Here is a 25,466-nt window from a genome sequence, read left to right as displayed (position 1 = left end):
TTTCATGTAGCCTGTTGTAAACTAGGCAAATATCTAGATGAGTTGATGTACCCCTTCAGGGGTATGTGTACCCTTGGTTGGGAACCACTGGTCTAACTCTTCAACATCCAGAGCAGGCTTCTTATCCTTGCTTCCTCCTCTCTATTTCCATGAGATGCTTCCACTGTCCGTCCCTTTTTTTGTGAAGGTATTTTAAGCATGTGACTAGGAAAGTGAGGGTCCTTGTGGAATGCTTGCATACTAACTCTTTGCATGTTAAAGACCCAGCCCTGGTCTTGGCGGGGTGAATCTCCCATGGGGGGAGAAGTGAATCACTTAGGCTTCAGAATAAGGGACGCAGGTTGGCTCTTTAAAAATATAGAGCAATTTCAGTAGGGCTGAGAGCTGTTCCCGTCCGCTAGAGGTTGACTGCCATAGCTCTTACAGAATTTCTTTGGTATAGGCATCAGGCTTATTGTAATGAATAAGAGTTCTTGATATTTTCCTGTATATAGAAATTATTGCTATGAATGAGAGCATAACTTGGGACTTTGCAGGTGCAGTATGTAATGTAGTGGTGAAACATAAGAGGAAATAGGAAGACCCTATTTGACACTCTAGCTCCCTTAAGAGCTTACATTTTTGACTTGGGCTACTCAGGATAAACAACCATACTTGCATTTAAGCACAATTTCAGTACTGCTGTGGCCAGACTGGATTTATCACACAGTTTGCTCTACCACTGTAAATTGATATTAAATGAAAAGCAATTTAGGCCAGAGCTGTGGGCCAGAATACTGACTTTTTTGAAAACTTGGCTATAATATAGTGAATGTGGCCAACAAATGTGAATGGAGCCTATATAGTAACCTGGTGTGCAAACAGTGTATGTAGAGACTGTAATTAAACACAGTGAAGACATACCTCCAGCTGCTAAACTTTCCCTGAGTATATGTGGCCGTTGTCATACTTAAAAGAGGACAAGGCCAACAGCTTTTGTCTTGTGTGCGCTGTTCTGGGCTGGCCTCTTCAGACACTGCCTATGCTGCTTTGCCACTTGAGGCAGGCTAAGAATATTGCATTAGCTCCAATTCAGTCCAGCTTTTGCCTATTAGCTGGGAGCCATTGCCAAAGTGTTCTGCCCTGCCTTAATGAGGCATGTGTTGGCTAGTACTGCTAATGGGCTCCACCCACCATGCTCAAGAGATCAACAAAAGGCGGCATTTAACGGGAAGTGCTCTGACACTTTCCATTCAAAGTGCAAATGAGGGAGGAGCAGGATGTGAGGTGGAGCTTCTTTTGTCTCATTTTCCTGGTAAAACCCATTGTGCTGAGGGACCTGATTGTGACTAGGGTAGGGTTAGGGTGTGTCTACTGCAGAATCTGTTCCCATCCAGCTTCAAGACAAGCCATATTTTAACTAGGTCTGACTTACCATGTTGTAACCGGGTTAGTTTGCATGGTTGACTTTATAGTCTGGATAGGACCTCAGGTGGTGGTTTGTTACAGCTGTAAACTGTGCTAGCTGCAGCCACTTCTGAGAGCTGCTGTTAAGCGTTAAATCTGCTTAATGTGGCTTTGCTTCACTGGACTGGTATGCACAAGTCTGCAGGGTTGGGGTCTATGCATGATTAGGGGCCACATCCCCTGGGAAAAAGGACAATGTATTTCTTGGCAATAGAAGAAGACAGAGCCCCACCTGGTAGATGGGGTCAGCTGTCTCTTGTGCTTTGTTTTGTTTCCTTTTATTCTGGTTGTTTCATGCCCTCATTAGGGAACAAATTTGTTCCCTAATAAAAATGGTTCTTCTGTAGAAAAGGCCCTAGCTTAGGTGTAACATAGTATAGGGCACTTAGCTGGAGTGTTGCAACTGTTCTAGGCCAGATTTTTGCCCCTACGATCAGTGTATGGTGTGGACCCTCGGTGCAGGGAGCACTCTCCTCTCTTGTGAGAAGGGTCACCAGCCACCTCCATGGCACTCTCTCCCTTCCTAGGAATTGCAGAAGATTCTGCATGGTGAGAGGAGACCAGAGGTGGGTAGCCCTGTGTTGGGTAGAAGCCCATGGTCTCCCCCATCAAGTAATGTCCTGATGTGGTAATTGTTAAGTCAGAAAAAAAGAATTAAGATTAAAATAGGCCAAAAAGTTGCAGATGATTCAATAAAAGAGAACAACAAAAAACTTAAAAGGGTAAATTTGGTTAAGTATACTCAAACAATTGCTTAGGCTTTTTTATTTTGTGTTCAGCTGAAGTGAAAATAACTTTCTCTTAAAATTGGTGAATTTGCTAAACCTGTTTTGTTTTCAATATTGGACTAGGCTAAAGGACTGTCACTTCCATTTACTCAACCTGCTACTGCTTTTTTCTTCAGGCGCTCAGGAGTGTGGAGAGAAGCAGTGTTCAAATATTAGATTTAAGGAACCTGAAACAATAAACAAAATTGTCTCCTGGTTTGACATGGGGAAATCTCTTAGCTTAATATGAGTTTTAACTAAGTTGGACTTCATATTTAATATTATACTTTGCAATTGGATAACATCTTTCATCCAGTGATTTCAAAGTCGTTAAACAATTAAATGGATGCTCTTAACTTAAAAAATATGTTGTAAATGAAAGTTGCATGTGTATTGGTTAAGCCTTTCAAAGCTGATGTATTTCCTAGCTAGATCTTAAAACCTCAGCCTTTAGTAGTAACATCTTTTTAGATTATTACATTGGATATTAATTTCTATTCCTCGCTGTATCTTTGCATATTGTAAGGTAAAAATATATGAAGTCAGTTTCACTTTCAGGTTCTCAGTGCTTCAATGTTTTGCCGCAATGCCTACAAAAACACTTAACAACTAGGCTGCTGATACGTGCTGAGATCACAGTCTATAATGCCGATCAATACTGTCTCATTGTTTACTTGTAATCCTCTGGCTGTCTGTCTAGCTAATTATCTGTTGTCACTTAGGCCAGGTCTACACTACAGCCCTGTATTGGTATAACTCTGGGGTTCTCAAACTGGGGATTGGGACCCCTCAGGGGGTTGAGGTTATTTTATGGAGGGTCATGAGCTGTCAGCCTGCACCCCAAACCCCGCTTTGCCTCCAGCATTTATAATGGTGTTAAATGTGTGTTGGGTGGTTTTGTTTTTTTTAATAAGGGGAGGAGGATGTCACACTCAGAGGCTTGCTGTGTGAAAGGGGTTACCAGTACAAAAGTTTGGGAACCACCAGTATAATTACTGTGGCTCAGGTAGGGTGACCAGATGTCCCGATTTTTGAGTCTTCTCTTATATAGGCTCCTATTAGACTCCTCCCCTCCCCCTCCTGATTTTTCACATTTGCTCTCTGATCACCCTATGCTTAGGAGTGTGAAAAATCTACATCCCTGAGCAATCTAGTTATACAGACATTTTTCCCACCCCCTAGTGTAGACAGTGCTAGTCGATGAGAGAAGCTTTCCCATCGCTACCGGCTTTCAGGGAAATGGATTAACTATGCCTAGCACAATGGGGCCATGGGTCAGGACTAGTGCTCCTAGATGGTACGCACAGTTGCAATGGATTGTACTTATTTTAGAACCTCTTCTTGCATTGCAAGTTTTCTACAATGAATTGTAGAAATGTTTATGGTGGCTAGGGTATTGAAAGATTGATTTGTGTGGGTTTTTTTTTTTTTTTAAATAAAAGTTGAATTTTGACTTCCTTTGAGTCTCACAGCATGCCACCAAATCTCCTTCAGGAGCTTGTAGAAGCTGCCAATAAACGAATGGATTTCCTTTTGAAGCTTTTCTAAGTAGCTGTACTGCTCAGAAATTTGGGGTGGGTTTGGGTGGAGGCAATACTAAATAAACACTAACTCTTCAGCTATAGATTTTAAGGCTACTTCAAACTAGCCTGAGTAATCCATGGATCAACAACTGTTGTTAGTTAGTCTAGTCATCTTCTTGAAATCTTAAAAATAACCTTGGAAAAGCTCCAGGAAATGTCTGTAATATAGAATTATTTTAGCTGGCTTGGTACCAAATTTAGAACATGGGTCTGTAGTAATGGAATGTGGTCTTATTAGGAACATCTCGGTCTTTGCTGCATTTCTGTAGACAAATTCTGGTGGTGGTAGTTGGCAATTCTCTGATTATTGAGCTCTAGGTGAGGTTTAATGAGGAGTGAGTGTGCAGCCAAAAGCACTTTTCCTTTAAAGCTAAGTCATCTTGGGGGTATTGAGCCAAATTCCATTCCTAGAAACATATTGTCTGAGCCTCCCAGTTGACTTTCATGGAAGACACCTATGTATCTGGGGGTAGAACTGGGCCTATTTTGACTTTCTTCTCTAAAGAGGGGAGAGGATCAATGGAAGTCCAAGCAAAGCATCAAAAGAGGGTATGCACCAGAGAGAAGTAAAAGCAAGCTAATCTGAAGGACTAGTGATGGACGAAGCAAGTTTATTAGCCCTGTGCCTAGAATGGCTTTTATATGGGGATATCAGAGGCAAAGAGGAACAAACTCACAGGGAGAAATCCAGAAGTTCTTATATGCTCTTGTTGAATATATCTCATTCCCATTCTAGGTTGTGTACGTAAAGGTCATGAAAGGGGACTTTTTGACTGAACATATTGGTATCTGACTCTTTTGTGGTGGATTCTAGGGGAAAAGGAACCTTAGTTAAACCACACGCACATCCTACAGTGGGATCCTCATAGTACTAAGAAACATCCTACTGGTAGAGAATGCTGCATTGTTGCTTGGATGTAAAAGTTAACTTCTTGAAAAAAGCTCCTTTCTGTCAATCTCTGCTGAATGTGTGGGTATAAATTCAATGTTCATGTAAGGCTCCTTGAGAGAGAACCTAAATGTCCTAGTTAATGTTCTCTCACTGCTTATAAACGGTTCAGTCTCCTATCTTTAACTATCACTAAGTTGCGGGGTAGGGGGGTTGGGGGTTAGTTACAATGCCATAGTGAGCCAGTATGGTCAACAGTGTTTGTCTGCCGGTGTAGAATGGACTGAGAACTATATTAACGTGAATGAAGGAATCTTTTTGGCCGCAAATATGTGGTAGCCCAATAAAGTGTGTATTATCTACCTTGTCCACATACCATTCTGAGGGTCAATAAGATGTTAGTAATACCATCTATTCAATCATAAGTGTCCTTGAAAACATTGTTGCTGAAAATTGGTGGAGAAGCTTGTAATGAGCAGTGGAAGATGGATGTGTCAGAAGTGGGTACTGTGGCATGACACAGTTGAAAGGATTAGTATGTAAAACCCAAATTTGAAAAGCTGCTCAGTAATTGTCCTGCTTCTGGATCACTGCTCAGCCAGTGGCAGTTGGTTCTGATATTACTTGTATTCCTTGCTAGAGAGTTGTGTGGTGAAAGTCTTTGTAAATGGGACGGGTCTCTCCTTGCCTGAGAGCATTCCAGCTGTTTTGCTTGTGAGGTTGTCCAGAGATTAATACTCCTGATTCTTTCTGACTTCCCTCTGGATCAGTATGTATGTCTGGAGTAATAGTTAACTTTGTTTAGATTCCTCTCAGGAAATGCATAACTGCAAGGATTACTTGGTCAATGTTAAAATTGTATTCCTCTTCAGAGTGCAATCCTTGGGGCATAACAAAAGGAGATAAATGCCAATGTAGAGGTTCTCAAATGGCTTTCATCCTGACTACAACACAAGGGAAATAATCAAGGTTATCTTTAGAAGAAGACTGGGAGGGAGACTTACAAAACTGAACAATGGGTTATCAGGTTTCTTCAAATCACTGACGATCACTTCTGGTTTTGATCAGCCCTTGTGGGCTCATGTCAATTAACATCTGGGTCTGTCTCTTGTGTGTTTTTGAAGGAGGGTCTCTACTGTGATAGAGGAAGTATTTGACACCGCCTCATTCCTTTTGGAGTGGGTTGCAAAAAAATAAAACTTAAATAGTGAAGTGACGTCAGAGTTGATCTCTCTAATTGATATCTTGAAAAAGACCTTTAGGCAAATCAGCAACAACCTTTTTAGGTATGCCAAAGGTCCAAGTTGTTAGAGTAGACCTTCAAGCAGTATGCATATTTATCTAATTAGCTGCTAGTATATTGTTCTGATACAAAAAGAACAGGAGTCCTTGTGGCACCTTAGAGACTAATATTTGTTAGTCTCTAAAGGTGCCACAAGGACTCCTGTTCTTTCTGTGGATACAGACTAACACGGCTGCTACTCTGAAACCTGTTTTGATACAGTGCGTTCTGCTGGGGTAGTCCTAGTTACAGAACATCAAATAAAAAAATAATAAAATTTTGAGCAGTACTATAAAATATATATTTATTAACTGGAATTATGTGAGAGAGTCCTTGATGGAAGCTCATTTCTTATTCTACCCCCAGTAGTGACTAGCATATAGGGAGACAAGCAACACAACACTGAATAAAGAAGATCATTACGGCAGGATAATGATCTCCCAGGTTGTAATGTAGAATATTGCAGCTGATGAGGGTAATAATAAATTGGGATTAGTCTTGTGCCCTATGATTAAATAAGTTAAAATGAACATTGTTTCTTCATGTAGGTGCATTTAAAAGTGGTGGTGTTCCCCCGGCACCAGCAACTTGTACTAAATGTCTAGCTGAATAACTAAGAGCATGTATAAAAGACCCTCTTGATCTGTTTAAAAAATTTTAATCCAACCCCCCCCCCACCTACTGCTCTGTGTGGTACTGTTAGCACCTAGATATTCAGGTGATAAGCACTTTAAGAACACTGAGGATTGTATTCTGATTGCCCATCAAATTTTGCACTATCAGAAAGGACTAGTTAAAGATCTCTCATCTTTGACTGCTGTTATTGAAAAGAACTTATTTGGATCAATGGGCTAACTATAAACACTGCCCAAGATTTTTCAAACTGACTAATGATTTTGGGTGCACTGAGAGACCCTTTTAGGCACTTTATTTTCAGGAAATGCTGAGCTCCTGCCCTCTGAAAATCCTTTAGCGCTTCTCAAGTTGGGCACTCAAATCTACTAGTCACTCTTTAAAAACTTTTTGAGCACTAACTATATAGGGAGGTTACTCTCCTGTAGGGGAGGAGGTGGAAGGCAGAATCTTTGATCTTGCTATAACTTCAGACCCCTTCATAACCAAGAAACCCCATATTTGTGAATGTGTCTCACATGGCTCCGTTTACATGGTTAAGTGGTTGCTGGATGATTCTTGCTAACTCCACCTTTGAGTGTTCAGACAGATTTTACACCTCTTAGACTCCAAAGCTAGCTCAAGCCTGATGAATTATGCTGGCTATGTATGTGGCTTGAGGGCAAGGAGTTGGTGGTTCTGTTCATGGGAGCTCCCTTCCAGCATGCCAAAGAGGAGCCTCCGTGCTTCTCTACAAAGGCAATTATTTCAAAGGAAAATTGCTGAAGGCAGCAACAAGAGCCAACATGGATAATAGAGGAGAGGTTCCTGCCCACACTCCAGCTTTTCCTTCCTTCGTCTCAAAAAAAACAACACTTTTCTCCTCCCCCCCCCCAAAAAAAAAAAAATTCTCATGGATTCCAATTCTAAAAAGTTGGCTATTAGGTTAGTGTCTTCCTGCTAACTGCGAGTCACTCATCACTCAACAGTACCACACCAGATTGTTACATCTGCTAGACAGGATTTTTAGTTACCACTTGCATTTTTAGTTTTAATGACTGATGTTGATTCACATATCGTTCCCATGAATGACCCATTGGAATCTTTTCCTGCCCCAGAGTGTGGAGAAATACTTCAAGATAAAATGTTAAGCTCTTCAACTGAAAAGTGCTAAGCCTCAAGGCTTAGTTTGTAGGTTGATGGCTAGCATCTGAAATCTGTTAAGAAACATTGTTGATATTTAATTTTGTAGTGGATGTTTATCTTGCTTGGGTCCAGAGGTGGATTTACCATGACAGGGGACCCCCAAAATGCAGCACAAATATAATCTGACAACCTGCCCCTGAGTCCCGGCCAATGGTGCAGCAGGGCTCAGGCAAGCAGGCTACCTGCATGCCTTGGCCAGTGGACTCATGTTGCTCCCGGAAGCGGCTGGCTGCTGGCACATCTCTGCGTACCCCTGGCACCGAGGGGAGGCAGCTCCGTGCACTGCTTCTGTCCCAGGCAGTGCAGGGAGACCACCTGCCCCTTCCCCTAAGGGGCATGCAGAGACATGCCAGCAGCAGGGCTAAGGCGGCTCCCTGCCCATGCCGCCTCTCTCACTCTACGCCACACCACTCCCAGAAACAGACAGCATGTCCCTGCGGTGTGTGTGTGTGTGTCTCCGTGCATTGCATCGCTCCTGCCCCGAGCACTGGCTCTGCAGCTCCCATTGGCCGGGAATTGCTGTGGGGGGAGTGCTTGCCGGCAGCGAAGCACAGAGACCCCCTGGTCTCCCCGCACCCTCCACCTAGGAGCTGCTGCCAGAGGAGTGTGCTGGTCTCTTTGGGAGCTGCGCCACCCAAGGTAAACACCGCACTCCTGCCCCACCCCAGAGCCCACACCCAAACTTCCTCCCAGAGCTCGCTGAGAATGTTGGGCAAAGAGAGTCACATGGCTCACGTAGCTAGAATGCTTGGTTCAACACAGCCTTATGCTGTGATATACTGGACAGTGTAAAACACCTTTTACTTATGAAGTTGATTCATAAAATCAGTGGGTAAATACTTGGAGCACAGAAAGTGTTTGGCATGTTGTCTTGATTTTGTTAAACTGGTTTCATAAAGTAACTGTCCTTTTTCTAGCAGAATAATGATCCTCTTCTGTGCCAGAAGAATTTAAATTCCTACTGTAGAAGAGTAGTGGACTAGATCTTTCTCAACTCAATACCTCTTTTCAAATTTTACAAGGTTGCATTAGCAGCTGTGGTGTTTGCTGTGGAATTCTATGGATCTTTCCATTCTTTGCACTTCAGATCAGAGCATAAGAAGTAGCAAAGTTTCTTTGTGATTTTTCTTTATAAGCTCTATCAGCACTTAACTTTTCTAAGTAGTAGTTGAATCATGTGATTTTAAAAAAAAGTCAGTTTCTATATAATAGCTTCATAAGGTGTGCAACACACTTAGGACCAAATCATCAGATCATAGAAATTTTGTGGTATTTTTCAATTAAAGTCAACAGAGCTTTGACTTCCATCACTCTGGGATCTGGCCCTGGGCATTTATCAGACCTGCTGGTTCTAATTGACTGAAGTGACGAACTGCACAAGAATTAGGGTATGTCTAAACTAAGTCCACGTTTTCATTGCATTTTAAGGGGAAACTAGTGCGTCAAATCCACCATGCTGAAGAACCAAAATGAAGAAGTTTTATCTATTCTTGAATGTTGGTTTTATTATTTTTTTTTATAGCCTATCTTCCAAAATGCTTCACAGAGGTTTTAAGAACATATAATGTTTCATTTTAGAAATGACTGAACTCTAGCTGCACTAAGGAGTGAAAGTTTAAGTCCTCCCAACTTGGATGGCTTGTGTATGTTGCAAGGGCTTGCATGGAATAAGAGCTTCAGATGATACATGACTTTTTTTATACCTCTCTTTATTGCTTGGAGAACAGAAGCAACCTGGTTTTATTGTTATCCATGAGCCAAAGTTGCACGGTATGTTGTCCTATTGTTAATTTTTGGTTGTATTCCTTTCTAAAAAGGTGACCCTCTCTATTTCTGGTTCTCTGTCCTTTATATAAACTTAGAATGGGGACCCTTGTATTGTCAGATTTGGTCTTAACTTCAGGTAAACAAATATGAATGACTAGATTGTGAAATCAGCAGTAAGTCTTCTGCCTCATTGCTTGCAGTGGGATCTTGTTCTGGGAGGTAGTGAATGGCCTCAACTCCCGTTTACTTTAAAAGGAGCAACTCATGGGGTCAGACGGCACATGATTTGTAAATAATGCTTGTGTTGCACAGTGTGGTGATAAGTCTGGATACATTAGATACCTACTCTACTGGGCCTGTTAACTTAAAATGAAGGTCAACATTTTCAGTGCTAGCTGGAGAACTGTAGTAACAAATGGGACTTTCATGGTACTGTGTTCATCTAATTGGAAAAACTCCCCTCTCTAAGGAGCTAGTTTGAGGCATTTGTCCCCAGACCTAATACAGCTTTGGTTACTTAAATGTAGCAAGGCAGTCTGAGCAATACTGTCCTATCATGATTAGAAATGAACTTGTCTTATGATTCACAAAAGGCTAATGATTTTAATAGCCAAGGGAGTTATGATTATGGTAAATCTAAGCATTAAATGTGCTCTGTTAAAAGCAAGTGCTGTGCATGTAATCAGTGGACGAATGGACTTAACACTAATTGTGGATACTGGACATCATCTGAGGCTCAACCAAATAAGGATGATTAAATGCATTATTCAGTGTGTGAGCTAATGCGCAGAGGTACTTTGTCAGAACGAGAACCATTTGTGTGTATGAGTGTTTTTGAATGACCATTGAACCCTGTATGGTATGTTCCATTTCATCTAGGGAGCGTCTGGAGCTATTGGAAGAGGCCAAGAAGATGGAAATGGCAAAGTTTCGTTACATTCTTCCTGTGTATGGCATCTGTAAAGAACCTGTTGGCTTGGTCATGGAATACATGGAGACAGGATCACTGGAAAAGCTCCTGGCCTCAGAACCACTGCCATGGGAGCTACGCTTCCGAATTATCCATGAGACAGCTGTGGGTATGAACTTCCTGCACTGCATGTCCCCGCCACTACTCCATCTGGACCTCAAGCCTGCCAACATCCTGCTGGATGCTCATTACCATGTGAAGGTAATGCCGGGGGTGTACCCCTACTTGAGTGTGCTTTTTAAGTCTCACTTCTGTCCGATGGTATCTTTGCATGACTTGTCTGATTTCAAAGGGAGTTGTACAGGTATGTGAGAGCAAAACTGTGCCCAGAGGGTTCAAAATAAATACTTCTAAGCCTGGTTTGTACCATGTGAAACCTGTTTTTTGGGTTCAGTTAGCAATCTTCTTTCCCCCACCCTATTCTGAAGTGTTGCACAACTGACTTGGTACAGGCTATAAGGGCTCCTTCTGAAGAAGAGACAAGTTACAGTAGATCTAGGGCTTGATCAGTTAAAAAATAGCAGCATCAAAGTTTAGCAGAAAGCTCTCTGGCTTTTAGGTCTTTAGCAAATAGCTGACTCCGGTGATGGAGGTAAGGCAGCAAACAGGGAGAGAAGAGCGATGTGGCCCTTGAAGGGATGACTTCCAAGTAATTTGTGTATATTCCAAGATCTTCCACAGCACCCACTTAGCAACCCTATTCCATCTGGGGCCTCTCCATGAGTGCCCAAGTCTAGTCATATTAGCAGGCTTCACGCTGGAATTTGCAGGAATGACTGAATTCCTGGAGGTGCTCTTCCTCCCCCTCCACCCGCCCAACTGGTTTTCTAGGATTTGATACAGTGAAAAGTGAATCTCCCCTAGCCAGCCACACTCATCATAACATTCACTCGGATGTTTTCATGGGCTTAGTGTTAAGAAACTCTTCTTTTGCTTAATTTCCCAATCATCAGCCAAGTCATGACCATTTGAGGTGGATTTTTCTAGTCTTGTCATCCATTCTGTTAAAAATGTGGGCTTTCCTTGTGTTTGGAATTTGGGCTCAGTGCTTGTTATCTAGTTTTGGGCCCGATTCTGCCCTTGCTGAAGTTAGTGGTAAAACTCTTTTTTTAATCTTCAAGGGTGCAGGATTTAGTTTGGTGGTCATGTGTATCTTGTATCAAAGTGGTGACCTGCTCCCGCAAATGGATAAACAGCTTGTTCTAGTCTGTCAGCTCCTTTTTGAGTTCTTTACCTTGGAATGAACCCAACTCTTAAATAGTAAATCAATAATTGTAGTACAAAATCATTTAAAGGACATGCTCATGCACAGCTCCTTGCTGTTCCTCACCCAATCAGATCTTTGTATATATGCTGCGAATGTGAGTGGTGCACTAGGCCAGCTCTGTATATGTTCTAGGTGTGGAACGTTATCAGCTCCCAATAACTTCAGTGGTGATTGTGATCTTACTTGTACTTCTCCTCTGAAAATCATTTGGCAGACCTACAAAAGTCAGGCTTTGATTTTGTTTGTTTTAAATCTGGTAGTTTTTAAATGTTGCAAACCCCCTCCCCCCCAAATCTCCTTACTGGTGGGATGGAGGTTCAGAGCTATAGGAAACATGTTTTTAGGTAAGTCAGGCCGTGTCTACTCTACAGACTTCTGGCATAACAGCTATTTGGTCGGGGTGTGAAGAGATGTGAATCCTGAGCAATACAGCTGTGCCAGCAAAAGCCCCTACCGTAGCTGCAGTGGTATCCACAAACTGCGCCTTTGGCCAATATAGATTGTCTAGTTCAAGGGTGATGGAATAAGTTATGCTGGCAAAAATGAATTTTGCCCATATAAACTGTGACTACACTAGTAGCCTCCTGCCTGCAAAGCACCTTGATGCTCACATGGCCTCAGACTTGAAGCAAGGTCTAAACATCTCACTGGTAGCTAAGCCTTTTGGTGACCTACTTCTTGGGTGGCCCCTTCCCAAGAAATAGATTGCAATATAGTGGCCCAATGGTGCTTGGATGGTAACATAAAGGACTATATACATGGCTGTTCAAAGCATGCTCTGCATATCTATTAAATGCTTGGAGGTTATTCCTAAGCATTTACTTATTTAAGCATTAAGTGTAAAGTTCTCCGTTGCCTATGTTTATTGAATCCCAAATTCTTGGCTCATCTGTAATCAGTCTGAAAGTTTTTTGCATTTTTTTTTCTCGATGTAAGGATTACTAGAAAGATGCATAGTAAGCGGGTACTAGTTGGCATGTATTTGGATGATGATAGAATGAGAAGGGGGCAAAGTGCTAAAGGCATTAACAAATGAGGATGGTGCTGATGTCCGTAACATGCTATGCTTGGAGGATGCAGTACAGTTTAGCAAGCTGAGAGCCAAATCTGGCTCCCAGTGACTTCGGTGAGAGTTGGATTCCACCCTGAGCAGGCAGACACAAAAGGTTAAAGCCATACTTTTCAGGCACGTGCAAATGCAAATGTGGTACACACATAGCTACAGATCAATTGGAGAGACAGAAGATGCCTTAATTCATGAGTATGTAAGTGAGTTCCTGCACTCAAGAAAATGTGATCTCAAAGCTCCCTTTTATGTGGGGTGAAACCCTTCACTGAATCTCAGGGCTGGTCTATGCCAAAAATGTACACTCTTGAACAATGTAGCTATGCCATGCCAGCCTCCCTACCGTGTAGACAGAATTCTTCTGTTGACCTAGCTACCGCGTCTCAGGGAGGTGGATTAACTACAGCAAAGGGAAAACCCCTCCCTTCGCTGTAGTGAGTGTCCACACTTAAAATACTACAGTGTGCAGGTGCTGTGCCACTGTAGCATTTTAAGTGTAGACATAGCCACACACCCTGCAGCCTGACTTAATATGCATTTTTTGTCCTGACAGGCTAATGGATCCTGTGATTCAGGTGCTTTTCCTTTTAAATGGCAGCATAATTAGCAGGTGATGGTTCCTGATGGAATCCTAAAATAAGGGCATGGCTACACTTAAGAGTTAGAGCACATTTAAAGCCGTCCCGGGTACCCTAAGTCATGATGCGTCCACACTGGCAAGGCATGTAGAACACCCGGATTCCATGGCTGGAGCGCTCCTAGTAATCCACCTCCAAGAGAATCATAACGCTTGATGTGCCCCAGCTGCAGTGCCATGGCACCAGTGTAGATATCCTGGTCTATTAATGCACTCTGGCCTCCAGAAGTGTCCCACAATGCCTGTTCTAGCCACTCTGGTCATCACTTTGAACTCTACTGCCCTGCCCCCAGGTGACCAGCTGTCAGACACACCCTTTAAATTCTCTGGGGATTTTGAAAATCCCCTTCCTGTTCGCTCAGCCAGGCGTGGAGTGCTCTCAGCAAATTTTTCCAGGCAACCATGCCTCCATGTGGCAGGAGATCCCCAGTATGGAGCAATGGCGAGGTGCCGGACCTCATCAGCGTTTGCGGGGGAGGAAGCTGTCCAGTCCCACCTGCGCTCCAGCCGTAGGAATTGCAGTGCCTTCGGGCAGCTGTCAAGGGACATGATGGAAAGGGGCCATGACCGGGACGTGCAGGGTTAAAGTGAAGGAGCTGCGGGATGCCTACTACAAAGCCTGCGAGGCAAACTGCTGTTCCGGTGCTGCCCCATGACCTGCCATTTGTACAAAGAGGTGGATGCAATACTTGGGGATGACCCCACCTCTACTCCAAGGACCACCATGGACACTTCAGAGCCCAATTCAACAAGGCAGGAGGAGGAGGAAAGTGGGAGTGAGGGTGCTGAGGAGGAGGGAGACACCCCCAGCATCCCTAGATACATGCAGCCAGGAGCTGCTCTCAAGCCAAGAGGAAGGTAGCCAGTAGCAGTAGCTGGTTCTTGGGGAAAGACAAACACCAGAGGAGGTGCCTGTTAAGTGGCTTTTATTGTGGGAAGGAAGTTGTTTGGTGTGGGCTCTTGGGGTGAGGAGGATTAGGGTTGCATGCATGCCTAGATGCGGAATAGGGCGTTGATGTGCCCTCACATCGCAGTAACTGGCCTCAGTGATCTCTGCTCAGCTTTTGCATGAGACCTTTGAAATGCGCTTGCACAGGTTCCTTGGGAGAGCTACTGTGTTCCTTGTCCCAGTAAGGCTAACATGTCTGCACCACTGTGCCGTGTCACACAGGCAAGCTGCATATGGGCCAGGGCGGAAGCTGCATTGCAGTAAAAGACCTTCCCTTGCTTCCCAGGTCACCCTCAGCAGTGAGATCTTTCAGGTCGAACTGCTGTGGAAAAGGAGGGGACAGTGTTCAGTATAGGGGCCCCGTGCAGCTGTGAGCTTTCCCCAAGGCGCAGAAACCCAGAGGACAGTATGGCCATGAAACAATCAGTCCCCCTTGCCCCGTGCTTGCTTACCATTTTGGGGCTCCTGTGGGTTATGTGCACTCACTTTGGGACTGGCAAATTCTGCTATTGTGTAGACTATGCTCGTCTTTAAGTACGGGTGAATCCCTGCTCTGTCTGTTGTGAACAATGCTGCCTCTAAGTGTTGCATTTTGCCTTTAGAGATGCAACCTTGAGATCTCAGTCATCCTTGTTATCACCGACTGAAAGACTCCAAAGAATGGGAAGAGGTGCTCTGTGGGATAGCTGCCCATAATGCACTGCTGCAAGTGGCCAAGCCAGTGCGCTTGCAGCTGACGGTCTGATCACACTGCAGTGCTTTCCCTACTGCGCTCTCCGAGGGCTGGTTTAACACACAGCACTCTACATCTGCAAGTGTAGCCTGCCCTGAGTGAACAGACAGTTGCAGGCTGCAAAAGAAGAATAGATTCATGTTCTGGGGGAAAAGGTTCTTTACAAAGTATGTATTCTTAAGCCAGGAAATAAACAAAACAGCTCCCAAATTCAGTAAATAGGAAATGCTCCTGTATGTCCTTCGACTTTCTAAAATAAAAACTACCAGTCTCTTTTTACAAGCACAATATTTATTTTAAAAATTCCATGTGGGGATGATATTAACTTCTGTGCAGCACTATTGCATTAGTCATCAAGTGGATGCCTTTGTACAATAAAGTTATTTCTGAAGTGTTGCATAATATTTTTGTTTAATTTTATTATTGAAGAATAATTAACAGGGTGGTGTAAACCACAGCCGGAAACAAATGAATATAAGAAATCTATTTCAAAGAGTTCAAAGTGATGTCTTGTCATCTTTAAATGATGCATTTATGGTAAAGCTTTGCTAAGCATTTTTTTTTTAGTTCGTGCAGCTATTTACAAGTATCCTAGAAGTTAGAGATGGAAAAGACCCAGTAGATCTAGTCCAGTTCTCTGCTCATGCTGGACTGTTTTCCTGTACCACCTTTTCTGGTGTCTTGTTCAGTTCCAAGCAATGGGTCTTTCCGATACTTCCATTGGGAAGATGATTCCACCTTATTAAGCTTTGCTATCAGAATCGTTTCCTGATATTCAGCCTGTATTTTTCACTTTCTTAATTCTGACCCATTACTCCTTGTTGTTCCCACTTGTACCAACTTAAATAATTCCTCTCTCTGCGTAGTGTTTGCCCCCTTCAAATGTAGACTGTAGACTTTGTCTCCACTTAGCCAAGCTAGACATAATTTGGCTCTGGCAATCTTTGATGATCTTATGATTTGGATGGCTTGAAATAACTCTTCTCTGCATTCCCTGTGATTTCCCAGTATGTCTAGTAATTGGGTGGCCAGGAACAAATGCAATATCTCAGGTGCTGCCATAAAGAGCCATTGGAATAGATCTGATTCCTCATGTTCATCCATAAAGTGCATTGGCATCTTGTGCTGCAGTACCTACTCTTAACTCTCTGGCAGCTACTGCTCCTAGGTCTTTTTCAGCATTACCACTTTCCAGGTTTCTCCTCCCATTAAATATCAGTTTCGGATCACTTTCTCTGGATGTAGTACTCATATTTTTTTTTTCTCTCTAGGCTAACTTCATTTTGCTGCTTTCTGATTCAGTTCCTGATCTATGTCTAGATTCTTCTGGGTTTTTTTCTACCCTGACTGGTATTTACAACTTCTCTCAACACAATCCACAGGATTCTTTGGTCAACTCTTCATTCCTCCTTCCAGATCTCTAATAAGACCAGATCTAAGGACAACTATTTAGCTAGACCCCACCTTAACGTACCCCCTCTTCCCCCCACACACTTCTTTTGTATCGTTAGTGTTCCTATCTAGACAAATGTTAGGAGTGAGACTTAGTCAAGCCTTTGATACAATGTTGCACAAACATTTAAATGTTGTTGCATCTACCATTTTCCTGTCACTTGCTAATTTTGTTCTATTAAAGAAGTGAATGTGAACTTTAAAGGGGCACAGTCAAGTTGGAAGATGTATTTCTGCCTGGCAATGTCATGCGTGCCTACTGTAGTAACAAGTAATGTCCCAAATTACTGGAACTGAAAAGTTAGAATAGTTTTGTCTGTTCTGCAGTTTACTTTCTGTTAGTTTTAGTGTTCTTTTGTCAGCTTCTCCTTTGCTGAAAAGATTGTTCTAAATATTCACTGAGGAACAGAAAAAATTTTTTTCCAAAGGGTTTTTAACATTTCAGGGTATTGTTTAAAGGATGCCATATCAGAAACTGGGATTCTTTTAAAATTAGTCACCTTCATACAGTTAAGAAATATTTCTGTTAACAAAGGCTTTAAATAAATTGGGGACATTTCAGGAAAATGGAGACAAAAGCAGAAGTTAAATGGAGCTGTATAGCTAGATAGATTGTTTTAGTTAATATAGCAATTTGCTTTGACTCCATCATATGTGATAGTTCGCAAGAAATGCAAAAAACTAAAGTTTAATTTTTTTGAAGTGCAGATTGCTGCACTAATTCAATGCAAGCTTAAACACCCATCTGTTTCCAAAAGTAATCAAAGAAAAACATAGCATCTCTGTAGCTCTCTGGGTGTGTGTTCATATCTAACAATGAAGTAAACACCAGGCACGCCAACAGAGATAATATTTAATCTTGTTTTAGATTACCTAACCTGTTTATGAACTCTGTCACTTAGTGTGATGCAATGAACCCCAGTTGATGACTAAATGCTTTGGTTTTATTCACAGAAAATAACACACATGAGATTAAAGGCTCAAAGCACCAAGTGCCTTCCACAATTCTGGCTTGTATAACATACATAAAATTGTGTGCAAAAATCACAATTTAAACTCACTGTTTAATTCCCAGTATTCAGACCTCAGTACTGTTATGAAACAGCTGACAGCTCAGAGTGCATTATGGATAATGATCTGCAAATATGATTAATACCAGGTATGCCAATGTACTATGTCTCTTTTGAGAATCAGTTTCTCCAGAATGGTCATTAAAAGTAGCTTTTGAAATCATGTTTGACCAGACCAGTATTCTGAAAGTTATTCTGAGCACATTATACTGATAATCACAATAGAAATGTGTGAGCTGAACAAACAAAAAATGCTACGACAGAGGTCCGTGAACAAACTGAAACCAGTGGAGGAGAAATGATTTGATATCCTCAAGTTCAGGACCAAATGCTATTCTGATATATGTACAGGAACACATGTATAAATACTTTAGCTACTCTTTCCTCATTGTCCATATGAAATTCAAAGGAAGAGGTTCTGTAAACGCTCTGAATATGAAAGATCCTGTGGGAGTAGGAAAATGTTTCTCGATGTCTCTCATCTCAATACATATGCTGTGTAGAATGCTGTCCTCCACCCCAGAAGTGGCAGCAATTTTTAACTGCTTTTATTATATAAGCTCATGAATCACATTGAAATGAAAGGCTCCATATGAAAGTAAATTACTATTCTAAGGAATAAGGTTAAGGTTTCCTCTAACAATGACGTCACCCACAAATTCCGTTTGGGAGTTTCCAGATGCCTGTAGTTGTGTGTATTTCCTAGTTAGAGAAGATATCCATTCCAAGAACACACACAAATGCCAAACTCTGAATCACTACATTTAACATTGTCATTTTGCATAACTTAATAGGTGTGTTTTGGGGGACATCTCTAAGAAGCTAATTAAAGGGGAAAACCTACATTGAATGGTTGCATTTTCCACCTGCCGTATGCTCCTTACTGGCGTTAATAAGAGCTGGGTGACTAAATACCCCACACACTGTTGAAAACTTACTTCAAAGGACCGCATTTAATCCCACAAAAGCTCCCTCCAGAAAATGCCTGTTTGATTGGGGTGTTGCAGCCCTCAGGTACAGTACTTTAATTTTCAGTGCCCTTTGCAGTACGTTAGCACGTTCAAGGTGGAAATTTGCTGTTAGATTTTCCTTTTATCTATATACATTTGACTTTGTGTTGTCCTTTTGTACATTGATGCTAATATGTTTACAAAACAGAAACCCAACAGACCCACAGAGATGCACTGTACAGTTCCAATGGTACCTTTGTTTCCTTACCTTTGTTGGTTCTAAGACCTTTAATCTATACTGTAGTTCTGGGAATTGCTGACTTGGATCTATACAGAAAAGGTGAATGAGGAGCTGTTCTGAACTTGGGAACTTTTACACGTGTGCTGTTTTATATTTCACTTTTCACTTCAGCTGAACACTACATTTTTACATTGTTTATTTTAAGGTAGTACATTACTTCTGTTATGAGCAAACACTCGCATGCCCTGTAAATCTCATGGGAAGTGCACAATCTACTACCTTGCACTGTGTTAGTCATATAATACCAGGTACCAGGACTCTTCCAAGTTGGATCTGTTCAGACTTGCATAGTCAGATCGCTGATTAAACATACATTTTTGAGGCTGTATTTTCAGAAGCACTGAGCAATCAGGACTCCTATGCAGTTAATAGGAGCTGCAGGTTCTCAGCTCCTCTGAAACTCAACATGATTTTGAGCATTTGCCTCTTTAGGGATGTCTCTTCCCTATTCCTCCTGCTCTGCATCTTCCTAGGTACCAAGCTTGATTCCACTGTTGTATTGGCTCTCTAAGTGGGTTAGGATCATACTTGTCATTACTACACCATTATGAATACTAGAAATTACCCTTCCAGACAATTCTGGAGTAAGAATGTCTGTCTGATTCTTTGCTCCCAGAGGGAAACTTTTCTTAACCCTTATGATAAGGGAATGTTTTGAAATTGGTTGAAAATTAACAGGGAGATCAAATGTTCTTTGAGACTGAAGTCTGAGTTCTAACAGCATAAAACTGGTTATAATGTATATAGGGCGGGAGGAGGAGTCCCCAAAGTATAGGTCAGAATCTCCCACAGACTTCTTGTTTTAATATTTTTTTAACATTGCCTCGAATCAATGATAAACATATAGAATTTTCTCAAGGGAGATGCTATAAAGAGCCAAAAGATGTTACATGAATTTTTTTTTCTTTTCCCTCAAAGCATAAACGTCACTTAGGAGCACAAGTTCCACTGAAAATCAATGGGATTTATGCTCATAAATCACTTAATTGCCTTTGAAATTCTCACTTATATTCTAGAATCTTTAAAATAGCTGGGAAAATATCAACGAGAGAATTTTTTATCTAGTTGTGTTTGATTTATGACTGAGATGTACCTTGGAGGACAAATTAATGCACATTTGTTTGATCCTTCAGATTACATTGGAGGTGTTTCCTCTTAAAAAGAACTTGCTGTTACTTGTTCTTTTCTCTTCAGCTGGCTCCACTGCTTCACTCCAACTTGCTACGTGTGTTACTGGCTAGAAAAATCCCTACTTCTTTTACATTTATTGTGTCTTCCTCTGCACATGTCACTTGTTAGTCTACGTAGATATAATCACTATCACATAGATGATCCTGATAACCATTCTCTAAATAGCATTTGTGAATTTTTTCTGGGCTTTGAGCAAGCTACAAAGTTTCTCTGAAACATACATGATCAGAACTCCTTCTAGCTTGATGTTGCTTGGAAGGGAAAAAGTGATAGTTGTATCAATTTGTGGGCTCCATTAGCCAAGCTCACAATCTGAATCATGTGAAGTAGCCCTACAGAGGTAATAGAAGTGCAAATGTTTGTTATGGGGCTAACTGGAAAACTAAAAAGACACTTTTCTTTTATGGGCTAATAATATCTTTTATTCTTCATAGAAAAACCTTTTAAATTATTATTTCTTAAGCCAATAAAAAAGCAAGCCTACCATATCTTAGTATTTTCAAAATTTATTAGTTTGATATTTCCACATGACAATTCACTGTAATGTAGGGATATAACTCATTAGAGAAGCTTAGGTGAAATCATCTGAAGTGTAATTGTTGGTTTTATGGGTAACTTTTTTTTCTTTCCTACTTTTTGCAGATTTCTGATTTTGGATTAGCAAAGTGCAATGGACTTTCACATTCCCATGATCTCAGCATAGATGGTCTGTGTGGTACTATTGCATATCTGCCTCCAGAACGTATAAAAGAGAAGAACAGATACTTTGACACTAAACATGATGTGTACAGGTCAGTGCATACTTCTCAGTAGATATCAGTAGAGTCAGGGCCGGCTCCAGGCCTCAGCGCGCCAAGCGCATGCTTGGGGGGGTGCTCTGCCAGTTGCCGAGAGGGCGGCAGGCGGCTCCGGTGGACCTCCCGCAGGTGTGCCTGTGGAGGCTCCACTGGTCCCACGGCTCTGGTGGACCTCCCGCAGGCGTCCCTGCGGAGGGTCCGCTGGTCCCGTGGCTCTGGTGGACATCCTGCAGGCGTACCTACAGGATGTCCACCGGAGCCGCGGGACCAGCGGACCCCCCCGCAGGGACGCCTGCGGGAGGTCCACCAGAGCCGCGGGACCGGCGAGCGGCAGAGCGCCCCCCCGCAGCTGGAGGTCTGGCTCTGAGACTCCCTCTCCTCACATCGCTGGGTTTTAGATCCCAAACTTCAGTTTGAGCAGTAATGTCCCCATTGCTATTTTTAGCACTGAGGCTTGAACTCCAGTCTGTATGAGACTCGCTGTGGCAGGGTGCCTTATCAGTGTAGATGTATCCTTCGGTTCCTGACCCTACTGGGTGAGAGTTTCACCACTGACTTCTGTGAGGACAGAGTACACAAGGGGTGAAATCATCTTCAGTTTGCTATGAGTGTGTTGGCAGTGAATATTTTGTTCTAACAATAATACATGTTCTAAGCAAATGGAAGACAAACTGTGGGCTTCAGTTTAAATCTTTAAGTTTACTTAGCAACTTTCTTAGAAATTCCTGCCTGCATTCAGATTTCCTTGGTTTTGGCATATGTGGTGACTTGGTATAAACTAGTAGCAAATGAAGCCGTGATTCTGACCCTCTCAGGTCACTCACTAATGCCTGGACACTGTTAGTCCTCGCCATAAGATCCATAATTTCATTTTAACTGCCATTCCGGCATGGTTCTTGGCCCAGCCTATAAATACACCTAATCACATAGGGGCCATCTGTACACTAGCAGCTCAGGCATGCCTCAAAGACTCAAAAGCACTGGATTGACACTAATGGGGGGAAAAAAGCCTGTTTTTATGAGGTGAACTTCTAATTTTTCTTCCTTAGGACTAACAGACATAATATCTATTTACAGTTTTTCTATAGTGATTTGGGGAGTCCTCACGCAGAAAAAGCCGTTTGCAGGTAAGCCAATGCTACTTTGTTCATGAGTTTCGTATTTTGGATGTATGTAACAAAAACAGGATTCTTTGCTCCCTCTGTGTGCATATCCCAAAATGAGGTGTCGTGTCTGGTGTCTTGACTGACCAACCTCAATTTCTACAGCATGTCAATGGGCTGGTCCCTAACTAAAGTTCTCAGCTCACACGTTTCAAGTATGATTATAAAAAAAAGTCCATCTTCCCCTTTGTATTCTGAAAGCGTAACCCGTAAGACTGCCCTCAATCAGTGACCCAATGGGAGTTTGCATACAGTTCTAGAGTAGCATGTGATCCAGTGTATTCTAAAAGATCCTTGGCTTTGCTATTGGAAGTTCATGGAAGGCAATTGTCAAGAAATCCAGGGTGGATTGATTTTTTTTTTTTTTAAATAACTGATTTAAAAAAAAAAGGGAAAAAAAACGAACTTGTACTTCAGTTATTTTTAAAGAGAGATGCATTTTCATTGGTTGATATAACCATTAAAATGTTGATTTACAGCTAAATGGAGCCTTTAGGCTAGATTTTGTACATCTGTGCTACCTAACGATATACCTTCATGTAAGCAATTATTTAACCTAATATTTTCCAATTCTTCTTATACATTTTTTAAGTACATTAGAAAATGATGAATGATATATTTCTAATTTACTAGATAATTATTTTGCTCATGACTTTGTCAAGCTGCATTAGGATGGTAACTGGAAATTACACACACACCAGCGTATATAATTTATTTTTATTTAAAACAACCTCAAATGTGTTGAATATATAAACTTCTCATCAAAACATATTTCACATTTATAACTATTTGACTAATTAAACAAAGGGATTGACTGTAGTCAATGAATTAAATTGATTATTTCACATCAGCCTGGGGAAAATTTTCACATGAGCCTAAGTGAAAGTGACTAGAGCACAAATTCCTACTTGCCTAACTCTCCTGAAAAATGAGAAGTCTCTGAAGTTGTACAGGTTGACCTATTATGCCATATTTGTAAAGCTTGACCTCACAAGTTGGTTTTCCCTCTAATTTTTGCTTTATGTAGGAAAGCAGCCTTTAATTCAGCATTTTTGATAGAGGCTCATGGATTCAGCTTTTATTTTATTTATTTATTTAAATGTGTTAAGAGATTATAATTTTTGGCCTTAACATAACTAGTGTTACATTTAGCTTTAGCTTTACTTTTTAGCAGGTTTACTTTTTTTTTTTAAATTGATATGTATCCATCCTGCAAGAAAAGGGCCCCAGAGGAAGAGTTTTTGTTCAAGTCCTGATGTACCCCTCTCTTCCCCCCCGCCCATTTTCAGGGGCAACTCTAGGTATTTTACTGCCCCAAGCATGGCAAGCAGGCTGCCCTCGGCGGCTTGCCTGCGGGAGGTCCCTGGTCCCGTGGATTCTGTGGCAGCCTGTGGGAGGTCCGCCGAAGCCGCGGGACTAGCAGACTCTCTCCATAGGCATGCCGCCGAAGGCAACCTGCCTGCCGCCCTCGTGGCGACCAGCAGAGCGCCCCCCCCGCGGCGTGCTGCCCCAAGCACGCGCTTGGCGTGCTGGTGCCTGGAGCCACCCCTACTCCTTTTTTAGAATTGCCTCCCCATAATAAATGTACTGAAATGCAAATCTATAACAAACTTGTTTGGGCAGGTTACTCTTCTCTTCCTCCACCCTCCCCTCCCCACCCCAACCAATCCATTTTCTGGAGAACAAGATCTTCTCTGTCCCTATTTGCTTAACTTCAACATACAGTAGAACCTCAGAGTTACTGGGACTGGAATACTGGGTATCAGGAATCCTGATTCTATTCCTGGGATCAGCGTATGTTACAGTGGTTAGACGAAGCATACTTGTGTTGAATGAAACTGCTGTTTTGGATCATCTGAAGGGACTTTGCTTTGGATCACTGGATCTAAAAGTGCACGCTTTCATCACTTGAATCACATGATCATGCACATTAGCATGGAGACCATGGTAGATTCACCAACTGTTATATACAATATGTCTGGAGGCTGAATTGCTGTGTTCTTATTACCTTGTATGAAAAGCTGAGGCATAGGAATAAGAGAACAAGTTCCTTCCTCTTTGCCTACTGCAGATAGGCAAGAGCAAAATACTGTACAGTAACACAGACCAGTATTTCTCTCTAACCTGCGGTTTTGTAAAGTGACCTGACATAGGTGGTAGAAACATAGCACTGTCATTCAGTGACATCAGTATCACCATCCGTTCTGAAAGCAAATATGGTTGGATACTTCAACTTATTCTCTAGCAATTAGATTTTAAATTCAAATTTCAGTTTTTATACCATAATAGACATACATTCCCCACTCTGGAAAAAATGCGAAGAACCCAAGTTTCAACTGAAGCAACTGAACTTTCATATAACAGCTCAAGGAAAAGAATCTCTTCGTTTTGCTAAACTGTTTCTATTTGTGTTCCCTTACTTTGCAGAGGAAAACAACATTTTGCATATTATGGTAAAAGTGGTTAAAGGCCACCGCCCAGAGCTACCTGCCATATCAAAATCCAGACCTCGCTCGTGTAATAACTTGATCAAACTGATGCAAAAGTGCTGGCAGGATGATCCTAGCAAACGGCCAACATTTCAAGGTACCTTTCCTGATAATGCAGTTACCCATTTCTCCTGTGAATCATTAAGTGTTGAGGACTAAATCCTATATGAACTGATGGTAACACAATGCATTGAGCATATTGTATAGTGAAGACAAGGATACAGGAAGCTTATTCACTTGGGGAAGGGATTATATGAAGACAAGTCTGACCATGAAGAAATGTTGTGTAAACGTCCTAGAAGTAAGACGTGTACTGAACTGGGTAATCCCTGTAGCCATTGCCTGGGGAGTGTGTGCGTAGGTTGACTTCCTAAAGCACATATCCTAGCCAAGATTGAATTTGGTGTGGTGAAGGAGAGCATTGGATGCCCTGGGCCATGATGCATAATGTTATAAACCAATGAATGGGATTGGTCTTTCTACAACTGACACATTTCTGGCAGTTTTTTAATTTAAAAAAAAAAAAGCCTTCAGCATATCCAAAACCAAACACACATGTGCTCCAACTGTAAACACATAAGAGAATGCAGTAATCCTCTACAGATGTTTTTATTGCTAATTGCTAAAGTGTGATTTATCTTTTTTTAAATCTCCACCCCTCCCCTCTTTCCTCCCGGCCCAGATGAAGTACAGGACTGGATGATGATTGAGGCCTGATCTACACCTTAAAAGTTAGGTTGACCCAGCTACAATGGTCAGGGGTGTGAAAAATCCACATCCCCTGGGCAATGTAGTTAAGCCTATCTAACACCCTGTGTAGACAGAGCTAGGTCGATGGAAGAGTTATTCCGTTGACCTAGCTACCAACTCTCATGGAGG

General features: G+C 41.9%; 1 protein-coding gene across 1 annotated transcript in view; it reads left to right on the top strand.

Moving 5' to 3' along the window:
* Positions 1 to 25,466, top strand: part of RIPK4 (receptor interacting serine/threonine kinase 4) — a 36,369-nt gene that overhangs the window by 5,935 nt on the left and 4,968 nt on the right. The window contains exons 2-5 of the mRNA XM_050934305.1: positions 10,432 to 10,723; positions 20,781 to 20,929; positions 22,013 to 22,062; positions 24,526 to 24,684. Of these exons, the coding sequence (XP_050790262.1) occupies positions 10,432 to 10,723; positions 20,781 to 20,929; positions 22,013 to 22,062; positions 24,526 to 24,684 (650 nt within the window). The remainder of the gene's footprint in view (positions 1 to 10,431; positions 10,724 to 20,780; positions 20,930 to 22,012; positions 22,063 to 24,525; positions 24,685 to 25,466) is intronic.

Source organism: Gopherus flavomarginatus, chromosome 1 (genome assembly GCF_025201925.1).
Source record: "Gopherus flavomarginatus isolate rGopFla2 chromosome 1, rGopFla2.mat.asm, whole genome shotgun sequence".
Lineage (NCBI taxonomy): Eukaryota > Metazoa > Chordata > Testudines > Testudinidae > Gopherus > Gopherus flavomarginatus.
The sequence above is the reverse complement of the archived record's forward strand: the minus strand, read 5'-3'. Positions and strand labels throughout refer to the sequence as shown.